Genomic DNA, 15,257 nt, shown 5'->3' on the forward strand with positions numbered 1-15,257 from the left:
TGAAAATGCATCGCCGCATACAAATCAAATTGCTTGGAATTTCAGATATAGGAATTGTTAGGTAGTATTTCATATAAATATCGGGTTGGAATGAATTGGAAATTCAAGGATAAATGGTTTATTGCACATCACCTAGGCGTTGTAATCTACTTCATTACCCATTGGGCTGTGTTTATTAAATGAAGACTATATAGTAGGCAATTTGTTGGTGTAATCGTGTTAACAGACAGTAAAGCACATTCACAAGGACCTTTTTAATGTGAGAAAATGTCAAACATTTTACAAAAGTAGCAAAAATCCGACCGAACTATATCAGGATTCACGGAAAGTTACCTGCTGTCTGTTCGACAATAACTACCGATGCTTCTGTCTGAAATGCCAAAAAGCTGTAACATTCATGTAAAATGGCGAACATTGGTAGAATTCGAAAGATTGAATTAAATAAAAATTCAATAAAAAGAAAAACAGCAAAAAGTCTGTGCATTATTTTGAATCTCTATCATTACAGAATAATAATCACTTTGTGAACTTCTTTGCCTAGAGAAATTGTCGGCCGGCATGCTTGTCAGAATTGTGAGTGAATCTTTTATTCTGGAATTTTATAATTACTTCCAATATTTTTTTCTTATACTGATCTTTGTACAGTTTTTAACTTATATGGATATCTTGGGCAATCATCGCTCTGTCATGGTGAAATTAAATACCATACATTTAAATATCAGTATAGAGTCTAAGATTTTATTTACTCAACTGTAAACTATGGAATAATAATAAAAATCATTCATTGATTTATATATTTATGACACTCACCTGATATTTAACTGAAACTCGTTATCTTACTAATGTTTTGCTTAGCGCCGTTGATAAGTAGGCAACTTTGATACCGTCGACAACACATATGTTATTTCCGGTCGCTGTAAATAAATAAAACAAAGACTCTTGTGAGTATCTAAAGTGAAGATCTATGTTTTTGGTCAAACATGTGCCAAATAGAACATTGTTCCATTCAAACTAGTGACGTCAGGGTAATACTCTCTCGATCACCAATTTTACACCGTAATGTAATAACATGAAAAGTGACATCTGTAAGTAATTGAATACTCGCAAATAAAGTTTTGACGTGCAATTGACACATATTTAATCAATTGATTAACTCCCTAATTGATACAACGGTTATTCACACATGAGTATTATTGAACATCCTTTCCATTTACATGCGACACAGCTATAGAACACACACACACACTGGAGTCTCTCATTTGTTAATAAAAAAAACGTTAATTAACTTTCAGTTGTATTAGCTAAGTATTTACAAAGACTGGATCAATAGGAACATCCTGCTATATCAGTTATTTGCTAATGTTAGGAAGTTCTGGAGATTTGAAAACAGTGCTTGTGTCAGATATAAAGACACACTTATGCAGTTTGTGGTCAGTCGGATTTTAGAAAATATCCAACATACCAAAGTTTCACCGAACTTGCACGTACCGGCCGTGAGATTGTTCGAAGCATTGTTCTATTGATAGGCAACTTCATATTAATTATGTGATGCCCTTTTGAGACGAAAATGCATTTATTTTTATCATAAATAAAGGGTTAAATTCATCATATTTTACTGAGACCACTTATGTTTCTAATTGCGATCACCTTGAAACCTGCGTTGGCAAATGCAGATATGGTACTTGAAAGGCGTGCTCATCAGAATGGAGGCAAAATGTCGCCTAACCATGCAGTGTTGTTGTTGTTGTTACTAATTCTGGTTTAAATTTGTAAAATGTGAAAAGATTAATTGATGTTAAACTCTCTCCTTTGTATACAATATGTGAACGCATTCTCCTTCTGTGTGTTCACTTTTTACATAAGGTCAACTTATTTTAATTGAATAAGATCTGTATATTCTAGTATCGTTAATATCCCCGTAGTTGCCAATATCGATGCTGTGTTTAAGGTTGATATGTTTGATAAAAAAAGGTACCGCGGCTGGCCATAAATGAGATATCAAAAAGGCTGTCTGCAAAGGGACCTAACTGCTAACTAGTCTTTGGTGGTCAATTTTGTGAGTTATCTTTCCTTTTAATATTTTCTTTTGTGCTTATCATTATATTTGGCATCAATCATTTTCTTAAACCTGTTTTAAAACAGGAAATGCTCTTCAGTGTATACAGTCTGCGATATAAATGTCTGCCAAAAGGAACGATATGACAACTGAGCAGAAGCAAATTGTAATCTCTTTGGCAAAACACTTTCTCAAAGAACAAAATTCTGGGATATTGCAAATAAGTTAAACTGGTGTGAGCAAATTTCTGAAGAGGTATCGTGCAAGACAAAATGTAGAAAATGCACCACAAAGTGGAAGACGTCTGACAAGCGGAAATACGGTTGACCGTGAGATTGTGAGATTGGCCAGAAGTAATAGAATAACTCCCTGAGCGGAATTGACGGGACAAGTGAATGGAACTTTGCCTAAACAAATATCACTTAGAACTATAAGACGTCGATTGAGGTTTCACGTATAAACAAGAAGGGAAAGTAAGGAAGGCACTTACTATCAAAACCATTAACCTGAAAAGAAGTGTTTCTTGGTATAAACAGAAAATACATTGTGCCCTGAAGTGAAAAACGGTGATATTTAGTGATAAAAAACAGGTAAATCTTGATAGCAAACAACAGACTCAGTGTTGGTAGAAAAGCAAATGAATTTAGGCGCCAAGAGTACCAGAGAGACAGAGAGGCAGTTGATAGTCAGCTATGTTTCGGGGTTGTCTGACTTACAATGGTGTGGGCACTTTGGAAGCTGTTGATGGACTAAAAGAAGTCTATAGTCTTCATAGAAAGTTTCCTTTGTCCTTTTATTGCCAAGAACTTTCCAGAAGTTGACTATATTTTTAAGAAGGTAATGCAACTGTTCACACATCAAGGAGTACCACTCAGTGGACAAAAATAAACAGCATTTCCTGTATGTCCTGGACTTTTTAGAGCCCTGACATCAGTATGTTAGAAAATTTTGGCGTACAATCAAAATCAAACTAAAAAAGAAAAAAAACATATGATCAAATTAAAACAAACCTCATTAGAAAATTAAGAACATTTGGTATGATCTCCCAGTGCACTAGTCTGTATAACTCCGTTCCACGAATAATTCGATAAGTGATAGTCAGTAGAGGCCATTTAACCAAATATTAACCAGTTATTATTGGGACAGTTGATCTTTAGTTTTTAAAATCGATTGTCTTGGCAGCCATCTTGATGACATAATTTTGTCCGCTACTGTAGGTTTAGTTCTCTTTTCAGAGAGGGGCAGTTTATTTGGAATTGTGCTACTATTTATATATTAATTTTGAACATTATGGTAACTAGATTCCTGATCAGCCAAAGATTCAATCGAAGGATCATATTAAGATAATGGCCCATGCCACGATAAAACAAAGCTCTTATTGGTAGATCGAATTCCTCAATACATGAACTATACACGGTACAATTGGAAAAAAATTACTAACTATATAATAAACTATAACAAAAAACCCCATAAATTTTGTGTACTTTTCGATAATCCTGTTTGTCAGTTGTCACCATAGGCGAGTTGTCTAAGTTGCTGTTTTAAATTTGTAGTGATCAATCAGACCGATTTCAATTAGAGCTTTTGACAGAAAACCTTTTTCTTCGGGCAAACATTATGTCTGTGCACATGCGAGAGTCATATTCTTTGCTTCTTTGCGAAACCAATGCAACTGCATCATTACGAGAACTTCATAGCCTAATCTCCCACGGTATAAAAGGAGGCATACCGCGATAGTGTTTCGAGGACATCTGACGATTGACCACCATCCGGTGTATGGCAGCGTGCTTAGAAGAACATAAAACAATTTGGTTAACATGCTTGGCTGAATGCATTGAGTTATCGTACCTAATCAAAAATGGCGCCGATACAAGTATTGGCTCAAATTCTTGAAGTATAAATCAAACTAGTTAATTTCAATTCTTATGGAGTGACAGCGACTAGAAATTAGTTTTTTTTATTGTTAATTTCTAATTTATAACTGAAACCGACTTATAAATAATCGTTGAAACTCAGAAAAGAGATCATTAAATACGACAGCACGGCGTTAATATTAAAAAAAAACCGATTAGGTCATGTACATCGAAATATACTGGGCGAAATATATGGTACCAAATAGCTTGATTTAGACGATGTGCTATAATGATGGTTAACGCATCTGCAAGCATGGAGTTAACTCGAACAATTAAAGCTTACTGGACATACAGTTTCTAATGGAATTTTCTTATCTAAAATGCATTACTCCTTTTGTTATGGTTGCTATTATCATTCATACATAACGTTGAATAAAATCAATAATGTTTAAAACAATTACATTAATTATTGCCAATACCAATCCTATTCTTATTTTTCTTCGTATACATATATAATTGTTTTAGCCAATAATTCAAGTACGTTGTAATTCTTTAATGAATGGTATGTACACTTATAATCTTATCATAAAGTATATTTAATGGAAACCAAACAAAGATATGTTATAGTATACGCTTGTCATAAACTTTCCTTTATGCAATGTTTTACTTTTATTTTCGAAAAGAGTTCGTATGAAATTGAAAAAAAAGCAGTCATTATGTCAAGCTTTCATGCATTATTTTGGCAATCAATAACACAAAGAAGGATATTTTATAATTATATTTACTATTATATTTCTGAATACATTTGATCTGAGAACAACATAAAACTATAGAATAGATGCCATAAAATGAGCTAAACCGGAGTGTACAATATCAGAGTGCCGTACCGATCTGTTACAAAAAGCACATAACATTTTGCGAAAAAATAACATACCTTTGTGCAGAAATACCGTTATGCTTAATAAGAACAAATCATTTTGCACATACACCATTTTGCTAAAAAAACAATACCGTTTTGCACAAAAAAGCAAATATAACAGTTTCCTACAAAAAAACGTACTGTTTTGCACATACCGTATTTTAACATCATTATACCGTTCTATTCAAAAGCCCATGCATACTTTATTCTGAATAAATTGCACACACTGTTGCCAAAAAGCTAAAAAGTTGAAAAACAAGCGGAATCATGCGCACCTTTGTTGTAACTTTTAAAACTTCTAATTATAGTTAAGTTAATGTGTAAATAATATTCACAATTATTTTTAGATAATATAGAAGCGTATAGGAACTACACATTGTATAAACAAACACACACCGAAAACTAATTCATAAAACTGTAGTCGAATATTTTGTCCCTTACAAAAGAATAACAATCAAATTCTAAAATGTATTGAATGAAATTACTATCCAGTTGTATTATATTGTTGCATAAAACATATTTCAATTCCGTATACATTTAGGGTCAAACAACGTTTTTGTAACAGGTTTTCATAATTTAGTAATATCATTATGACATATGTGTGAGTGAGTTTTGATTTTTAAAGTATTGGACATTTGGGGTTTTCTGAAGTTTTCTTCTTCAGTCTTAGTTCCTTATCATCAGAGCTTCTTTCCGTTCGTTTTTCCACATCCTTTGGCTTTTGGATCGACTTCGGTGTGTTTTGATACTTCGCAAATTGCGCCTGTTTGTAAATATTATTCCAGACGTCGTACTCTGCTACAAGTTGCTTGTAGTATGTGTTGTCTTCAGACAACTCGGCTTTAGCCTGCTCTATTTCTTGTAATTTCAGTTCCAGGTTCTCAAGGCATTTTGATCCAATACTCATAAGCCCATCAAATTCTAACTTTTCAATAGACTCTCGTGCCTTCTGTTCAGCTGGCTGTTCCCCTTCTGTAACATTTGCAAATTTCTTTGGAATCGGGACTGATCCACTTGAAAGGCGATGTAACTGATGTTCAGCTTCAGCATCTGGAAAAGACAATTTTGGTATTTAAACAACCGTTTTTAACATTAAAGAGCTGAGAAATTATAACTGTTTAAGTATAAGGTTTAAATCACTAACAATTAAGGATTGTTTGTATATTTTTCTTTTAATGACGTTTATACATATTATCATTTTTTATTTAAAATCATATTAGCCTTGCTATAGGTCTATAGTCGTACCAATTTTGTCCTTAACCATTTCATATACGAGTTGATCTTCTTCGACCTTTGCATCCATATATCCCTGCAAGGCAGCTCTTGTCTGTAATTATTACAGAGCCATAACGTAATAAGTTGCAGTATAATTAAATTGTAATTTCGTTAATAATGGTTATAAAAGTTAATAAGAAAAGCATAAACACAAATATTTTAAACGAGGAAACGAACAACACAAGTAATGCAAAGGAAATCATACGCCGTATAAAATATTTGGATTCCGCTTTAGATTTTGTTTGTTATTTGTATCTTATTATATATTTACCTTTGATCCAAGATAGCGTTCTTGCTTTGTGAACTCATCAACAAGTGTATTGATGTCTTCTATGTATTCGCTGTAACCATGCGAATGAGCATACTTGTTCTCTCTGATTTTCCGTTGAATTTTCATATCCAGCTTGTCTAGAGAACTTTTGCATTTGGCAAGGGAGTCTCTATCTATGATTGATTTGAATCGTTGCAAATGGTTTTCGAAACATTCCTTAAATAATCAAAAGAAGGTGTATGGACATGAAATGTTTATAAAACAATTCAATCATTTGTTTATCATGCTCTCATATTTCAGCGTACACATATCTGTAAGATGAAACTGACACTAGTAAAATAGCAATCTTGGTGTACTATACTTTTCTACCAAATAGACCAACCAAATGTAATCAAACAGTTTTTATCTTCTTGATCTAATGCCTTATCATTTGTAAGGTCCCATATAGAAATGCATACTTACTGTCGCTCTTCTGTGAAATATATCTCCGTCATCTAAAACAACTAATTCTTTTAATTTCTTGACAGCAACATCCATGCAATCATTGTGATATCTCTTAAGCCCTTTCTCATTTGGCATGTGTTTGTTAATCCTCTTCTTCATTTCTTCTTGGTAGCATTCTGACGCTTTCCTTATAGCAAACTGATTTTCTTCTTCTGCCATCAGTTTAATAGTATCGTTCAAACACGGTGCCGTGTTTTCCTGCACGGAATTCATGTAGCTTATTATCATCGTTCTCAGCACTATAATAAAACAAACATGGGTTGAAAATGTATTTATTATTTTATAAAATCATAGTTTGGTGCATCTTTGGTGATTTAAAATATATTTTTAAACTAGTTCAAGAACCTTGAGGCTTATTTGTCAACAAATCATAAACAATAGGAATATCATCTAGATTGCAGAAATGTTAACTTTCCTTTCCTTGACATGAACTTTATCATTGATGTTTTGTTTTTATCTCGTAAAAAATATTTTCAAAGACATTCTGGACATAATGTGTATAAAGAGGAAATTGATTTGTTATATACTTCTTCCGTTTAACGGCTTTCCTGATATGAGTTTCTTTGGGCTACATTCACATAGGTATTGGTGCAAGTCGTTCACCCGCTGCAGAAAATCGGACTCAATTTTTGAATCCGGCATTGATTCCAATTGTTCGGGCCTCGTGCATGGGATGGGGATTTCAAAGCATGTCCTTTTTTTAAAGTATCTTCTAAGTAGGCGCCTTGGTTCGTTGTACTCATGCACACTGTCCGATTTCCCCGTCTTGTACACTAATCGGTTTTCAAGGAATTCCTCAGAAGATGTATCCGAAGTCAGTCTAAAATCTCGTAAAACGAGAACGAAATTTGGAAAGAAGAAGTCAAGAAAACTGTCGTCCTCACATGCACCTTTTGCAACCGTCACGTTATTATGAACCACTTTAAGAAACCTGTAAAGCACATATAAACAGCCAACAATGTACTATTATTTTAACAATGTAGTTATTTATGATATTACTCATCAAGACTGACCTGAAACAAGTCTTTATTTAAATCTCACCAACGTACTTATATACACCGGATGTCCTAGTTTTATGCCTTGATCAGACACATTGTGTTGTATATTGGACTATTTTCAAGTAAAATTTATGGTACCATTCAGGCATACAAATTGGTCGTCCACTTCAAATAAACATATTAATGAAAATACGCAACCCAATGTGAACTCGAAATTTCTTACCGAAATTTGCTGATGTGTGATGCATCAAAGACGCCTTTTGTATTGTAGACAAGAACATTGCACAGCAACGTTGCAATAAGGAATATCCAAGTGTCTTCTTGAATTTCAACCTGCAATCAAATTACGCAAATTGTACGAATGGCAATGAATGCAACCTGCGTAGTAAATAAATTGGAACGTTTGATTGCTAACCAATTGAGCCAAAGTATCATAACAATACGTGGGCAATATGCAATTACCGGAAACAAGAGTTAGTTTTTAACTTCAATTGAATCCATTCCTTCTGATTAAGCACTCAAATATTACCTGACAAATAAAGAACGCCATATGTAGTTGTATATGCACATGAGAACCTATAAATAAAAATATGTATTTACTTTTAAGTTTTAGGCTTCATAAAAAATCAGGCAAACCTTTTCTGGATCATCGATTCCTTCCGTATCGAGAAAAACAATGACCTTTCCTTCTTGAGTCGGATGAGGTCTGCACATAATCCATATTCCTTTGGTCTGTGCCTTTATTGAGTGCCCAACAGTAAAGGACTCTCCTAAAACTAGAATAACTACATCTGTCCCATGATTATCAACGAGATAAAAAATGACCCGATTACTTTAGACATCATTCAAACAAATACTATTATTTAATATAGTACTAGTGGGATACATTATACTAAAATCATATTTTCTTCTCGTTCAGTAACTTATGATAATCACAACCGGATAACCAATGAGCGCAGTGTTAGCTTAGTCGTTTTCACCAATTCATCTCGGGTTTAATTGAAGACTTGGGCGTATGCGAGATTCATTTGTTGTAGTGAAAGAAAAAAGAGGCTTTCTTCAGGTACGTTTAACCAATTAATGTACAAAATATACTGTGATCAAATCGATCTTTTCAAAATGTTTTATTTATCAGATAACCACCAGCAGACATAATCGTTAACAATGCCCTCGATAATAAATACAAACCTTGGTGTTCTCCAATATTAATTATTAACATAAATGAAGTTCAATACCTCCTGAATAAAAGATAAGAACGTTGCTTGTGATAATGCATGTCAGTCGCTTCACTAATTATAACATTCCAAACAGTGTCTAAAACTAATTTTTATTTAGATATATTCAATGGAACCAGCCAATTTTCCGTAGACTTATAGACATCGGAACCCTCAGTGGTTTCCTTGTTGTATAATATGCGACCTTTATGTAGACATTCAGACAATAATACTTGTTTTTGCCAATTTAAACCATATTTAAAATATAAACGAAAACAACAATTTAGTAATCAGTAATTAGAACTACCACGACGTTTCCGAACTTGACGGATACGGGACATAAATCCATAGTTTTAGACACCATCTACAACAAAGAATATTTTAGGCTTACGGCCACACTTCTGTACCAGGCGACTTAGTAGGAACGATTTGCCAGTCCTCAGACATCCAGCTACAGCTATGACACATAATGGCTCCTCAATTTGGCTAAGTTCCTCAAGGGTATCATGGTTGTAAGACAGTGCGTTTCCTTCACCAGTATCGTGTTTGACGATTAGTGGTAATGGTCTATCGAACAATGAGAGTTTGTACCTAGAAAGACATAATTCGATGTTGGCATTGAGTTATGCACTTTCTGATAAGGTACGTGTTTCTATCATTTAAGGAGTAGCTTGCATAACTCCATACATTGTTACATTTGGATAACACTGCCCTATTAGTCATTTTGAATCAAAAGAATAAAAAAGAGTCTAAATCAAAGACGATTTTGATAACTTAATCACTTCATTGAAATATATCTCATTATATTCATTATCGAACTTGTAAGTATGTAATGAAAAGTTGATTCAAAAGTTTTTCTTGAAAATCACGATTTGTGTTTCTTGGTGAAGTACCTACTTGTCTGCAAGTTTTACATTAACAGCATTGGCACTGAAATAAGAAAAGGACGAAATCAACTTTGTAGTTGAATCAGGATATACTAGTCGGTCAATTTGCAAACATGCATCTGCCAAATTTAGAACAGTCGTGAATGTGTCACTGAAACAGTTTGAATATTTTGTTGTTACACTTCATTTCATTCTCAGAGACATGATATTTTATTAACATTAATCAATTTATTGTTTTACATTGCGTTTGTATGCGTAGTTCATTATGTCAAACATACCCGGCCGTTTTATTACCACGTGCCTCTTGATGTGGTATCGGAGCTTTGCTTAAAAGTAAGATAAAATATTAAATTTGCCAAGTAATATAACAATTCCATTAATCAAGTGCAGTATGGTTTTTCATGTATGACTGGAGTTTATTGAAGATCATTATGCAAGCTTCCTTTACTCGAAACTGAATGTCATGTCCATGATATTCGATTACTTTGTTCGAAAACGAAATTAGGGGTAAGCACAATGGATTATTTAAAAGCCTACGAAAAAACTACATGTAAATAGAAAAACCTCATACGAGGCAAAAATAATACTGATTAGGTTTTCATCCATCGCCGCATTCATTTTTCCCAACCCATGTCATTTAGTATAATCTTGACACGATTTTCCATCCTAAAACACATGATTGAATTGTAACTAGGGAATATTTGAAAGTATCAGAAAAACATTATAAAGACCTTTTTGCTTCAGATTATAGATATGTTGGCATCCAATGTTTAATCGCATTTCTAGCTGGTCAGACCACAATTGATATTGTACAATATACTCGATTAGATACTTGGATACTTCGATTCACAAATAAACAAACAAAGTATGTTTGCACATGGCGTTTGAGGTGTTTTCATAACGCAAAAACTGCCATCAGAAAAGATGATTTTGTTTAAAAGTATGTTAATCATTAAATGTTGAATTAAAACTTTCATTGTAATGTGGAGAATTTTCTTATTTATGTCAATATTTTTTCTTGTATCTTTAGATTTTAAACCAGTCATATAAAATTATCTAGCTTTCGTGTAAACCTTTTGTGTTTTGTTTTTCAGCAATCATTTATATTTCATAACTTTAATATCGTATCTTGACCTTATGAAAGTGTTGATAAATCTCAAATTGATTTCATTTAAAGCACAATGAAAGATACCAACAAGTAAAATAAGATAACATTTCGCGCTTCCTGTACTTATTTCTCGGAACACGTGCCTGCGAAACAATAAATATGTTTTCTTGGTCTAATGCAACGAATTGTACTACTTTCAAAACATCTCTTATAAACCCTAACATCGATATTTATGGCCTATGTGGAAAACTGATAACCGCCTACCGATCGACTCAGTCGTTAAATGCAACCCACCGTATGAAAGGACGCAGGTTTCTCCTTTCAAAACCGCGGTTATGGTTTAATTGATTGTCATTAAATGAGAGTTCCGGTACCAGGAAGTAAATTGAAATCCTATTTTTCAGTGGTTATTCAAAATTGAAGTTAACATTAACATTCCCAAAACATTGTTTTTGTTTTTTATTATGTATGTATAGTGGCAAGATATGTCTGTGAGTAAATATAAAAAAAACATTGTTTAAGCAAATTGCTCCTTCTGATCAAATATCCCTTTGCAATGCACAATGCATAAAATCCCCGCTTTTGGCGAAAATGCTATCTCAGAGCTATGTTAAACAAAAGCATGTCTGAACATATGCACATTTATATATTAAAGTATTTGGAGATCCACTCTATGCAAATTGAACCTCAAATACTACTTTAGATAAGAGTATAAAAAAGCTCGATGAGTTTCGTGCTGTTAAGTGCAATCGAGATTGATGTCATTGAGATGTAAGAAAAGCACTGTGAGTTTCATGATTAAAATGACTCACAATTTGTTTTAATTTTTTTTCCAAGGTTTACGTTTTTAACGGCACCCGGATACATCATTAGCTCATAAACATTGTTACCGAGTACAGCATATCTGACTTGAAGATTATATAATTTGATTTAGCCGAAGTCATTACACCTCCGACTTCTTAAGCAATTTTGAAAATATCACTATAGACACTTCCTGCAAGGCAATCAGCGTATACCTTTACCAATTTTCTGCTTATAAGCACACGAATAAAAGCAACGAAACACTACACGAGAGACTTAAATATGTAACAAATCAATACATCGTTATTTGTAAATTTTGGGGTAACTGCATTAACACGGTCACTAAAAACTAAGCTATATTCCGCAGGGGAATTTCAATTAATTTAGTAGTGTATCGCTAGCTTGCTTCAACATTGATCAACAAAGTAGCACGACCATAAGCCACTACAAATACAAAAATATAATTGATTGAAATAATAATAAAGTACGGTTTATTTAGGTCACAAATACTATAGCAAAATGAAAAAAACATTAACATTACCTTCCCTTCATTTCGAACATCTTTATTCTCTCTTTAAAATCCATGATGAGCAGTTTTTACCTTAAACAAATACATAAAATTTAAATGTATATTAATATCAATATCGAAAATACATCGAACGAAACGACACTAGATATAGCTTAGTTGATAATAGTGTTCTTCTATAAAAGCACAGGTTTATAGATAATCAATTCACTCGAATGAATAGAACGCACAATTATGCAGACTGAACAAGCTTATAGCTGATGGGGTTTCTTATAACAAACACAAAGCAAATCATTTTGCAGTCGTTCCCTTTACAACCCAGACATTTATCGGATGCCTTCAGCGTTCAAGTAGTTTGTTTATATGGGCATAAACTACTACATGTTTACTATTTGTAAAAAACGGACTGACTTAAACTTAAAAGAATCCATTATGAGGCAGCAATCTTCATAACGTTTTCTTTAATGTAACAAAATACACAGACACACACACGCACGCACGCACGCACGCACGCGCACAACTTTGGAAACACCGTAAGGACCATTATCTTAAATGTTATACGCAATCCAATGCATGAGGTTTTGATTTTTATTAAAGTGCCATTAATTGATTCCTACCTTATACAGATAACATTTTACAAAGTGTGGTGTGAACATTACATGCATTATTGAGCTATAATTGTAAGTCTCATATGCGAAATTTGGAGGAATTAGATTTTGGGCTAAACGTGCACCGCAAACTCATACGCCAATTGCAACGCGGATCCGTATGTGCCTAATTAAAAAGCGTGCCTTAGAAGTTCAATCTTAATGGTATGCTAAATCAAAACACTTTCTTCAAAGTTGCATACATTTGAGAGTGTATATTTTAAATATGTTTAAAAACAGAATCGACGAAAGCTTAAATTGTCAATCAATGAGCACATAAACTTACATCATCTAATTTAATAAAACATATCGACAATATCTTACAAACGTGTGATAACCTGTATTTATTTAAAGAACAGTTACCAAATGTTATCCATGCACATCACTTTCAAATGATTTAAATCGGCAATTTTCGTTCGAAAACAATGTCAATATATGTAAACATCTATTTCAGTCCTTATCATCTTTCCATGAAACTGAACACGAATCTAGACCCTTGATTGTCCATTACAAAACGAGGATTTACGATATCAGATAAAGATTGTAAACGAAATATTTATAACAAATTGTCTGCAAACAATATCAAGGCAAAGCACAATAGTAAACGTATTTCGTACCCGAGCACCCATTTCAATAATGGTTTCTATAATTAGTTCAAGTAGAACAACTAATGAACACAACTTAAAATATTTGCATCTTTTACGTAGACTGTCACTAAAATCTAAATGCATCAACGACAAGAATAAGTGAATTACAGCCACCAGTGGCCGCATGAAGAGTAATGACTCGCTCCCTGTGCCCAAATGGTGAAAGAGCGTTATCTACAAGCGATATCACCGCACCAAGCTAGTGTATGCCGGCTCCATCCTTCTCTGTCATCTGTTCTTCGTCAATCAGAAAGTTGTACTGAACAGAGAGGGCGTCGTCCCGAAACCCGCTTAAATCAACTTTCTGTAAATACATTGACAAAATTATGTTGAAATAGTCAGAATCTGTCTTAGTAAATTAACTTGTATGAAGCAAGACCTACCACATAACAAACGTGAAAGCACAAACACTTGTTTTGACGACCGTCGTCATGCTTCAATGTTCTGCTGCTAAATTAAAGCATTTCACGCTGAAATGTGACGTATAACCTAGGAGTAACAAGAGATGTTTGTCAAATTATGCCCCCCCCCCAGCGCCATATTGTCAGGATTATATGGACAAATGAATGAAATATGCATGGAGCGAAATGAAGCTGATTTGTCACTGACACTGGATGCCGTTGAGGCAGTTTTCAGATTATTACCATTCAACGTTTGATTATAGAGTGTGTTATGACCATGACCTTTGCATCTATGACCTCAAAATCCATAGGAGCCATCAGCTGGTCACCAAAAATCTAAATGTCAAGTTTGAGGACCATTGGTGCAGGCATTGACAAGTTATCACACAGACAAGCTTTTTTCGTTCAAGGTCACTGTAACCTTGACCTTTCACCCGATGACCACTAAAATCATAAGGGGTTATCCACAGTTCAGAAACAACTCCAAGTCAAGTTTGAGGGCCATGTTTGCAGGCGTTGTCGAATTATCACTTGAAACATTTTCGCATTCATGGTCACTATGAACTTGACCTTTGACCCAATGACTCCTAAATCAAAAAGGGTCATCTCCTGGTCAGGCCCAACTTCCATGTCCAAGTTTAATGATCATAACTCTAGGCATTGTTGTTGCGTTAAATGTTACTGTGACCTTGACCTTGGCCAGATGACTCCTAAAGTCAAGAGGGGTCATCTACTGGTCAGGCCCAACCTTTATGTCAAGTTTGATGACCATAGGTTCAGGAATTGTCGAGTTTGCTTTCAAAATCACCGTGACCTTGACCTTTGACCCCTTAAATCAATAGGGGCTTTCTACTGGTCAGGCCCAACCTCCAAGTCAATTTCGATTGCCATGGGTGCAGGCATTGTCGAGTTATCACTCGGACAACCTTTTACCATTCAAGGTCACTGTGACCTTGATCTTTGGCCCGATGACCCCCACAAAACAAAAGTGGTCATCTACTGGTCAGGCCCAATCTCCACGTCAAGTTTGAGGGCCATAGGTGCAGGCTTGTCAAGTTATCACACGGTAAACCTCTTACCATTCAAGATCACTGTGACCTTGACCTTTTGCCCGATGACGCCCAAAACAATAGGGGTCATCTACTGGTCA

General features: G+C 34.3%; 1 protein-coding gene across 2 annotated transcripts; it reads right to left on the reverse strand.

Moving 5' to 3' along the window:
- Nucleotides 1–4,672: 4,672 nt before the first annotated feature.
- LOC128214647 (guanylate-binding protein 1-like) lies at nt 4,673–12,714 on the reverse strand. Of its 2 annotated transcripts, XM_052921336.1 has the most exons (12): nt 12,643–12,714; nt 12,428–12,487; nt 10,256–10,303; nt 9,988–10,020; nt 9,482–9,681; nt 8,513–8,652; nt 8,100–8,209; nt 7,406–7,809; nt 6,837–7,117; nt 6,375–6,590; nt 6,074–6,155; nt 4,673–5,878 (listed from the first exon to the last, which is right to left on the reverse strand). In XM_052921336.1, the coding sequence occupies exons 2-12, from the start codon at nt 12,469–12,471 to the stop codon at nt 5,448–5,450; spliced, it is 1,989 nt and encodes a 662-aa protein (XP_052777296.1). In that variant the 5' UTR covers nt 12,472–12,487; nt 12,643–12,714; the 3' UTR covers nt 4,673–5,447. The 2 variants fall into 2 exon arrangements, with proteins under 2 accessions (XP_052777296.1, XP_052777215.1); XM_052921255.1 differs by lacking the exon at nt 12,643–12,714 and having other exon boundaries at nt 12,428–12,555.
- Nucleotides 12,715–15,257: the final 2,543 nt, after the last annotated feature.

Source organism: Mya arenaria, chromosome 1, assembly GCF_026914265.1.
Source record: "Mya arenaria isolate MELC-2E11 chromosome 1, ASM2691426v1".
Taxonomy (NCBI): domain Eukaryota; kingdom Metazoa; phylum Mollusca; class Bivalvia; order Myida; family Myidae; genus Mya; species Mya arenaria.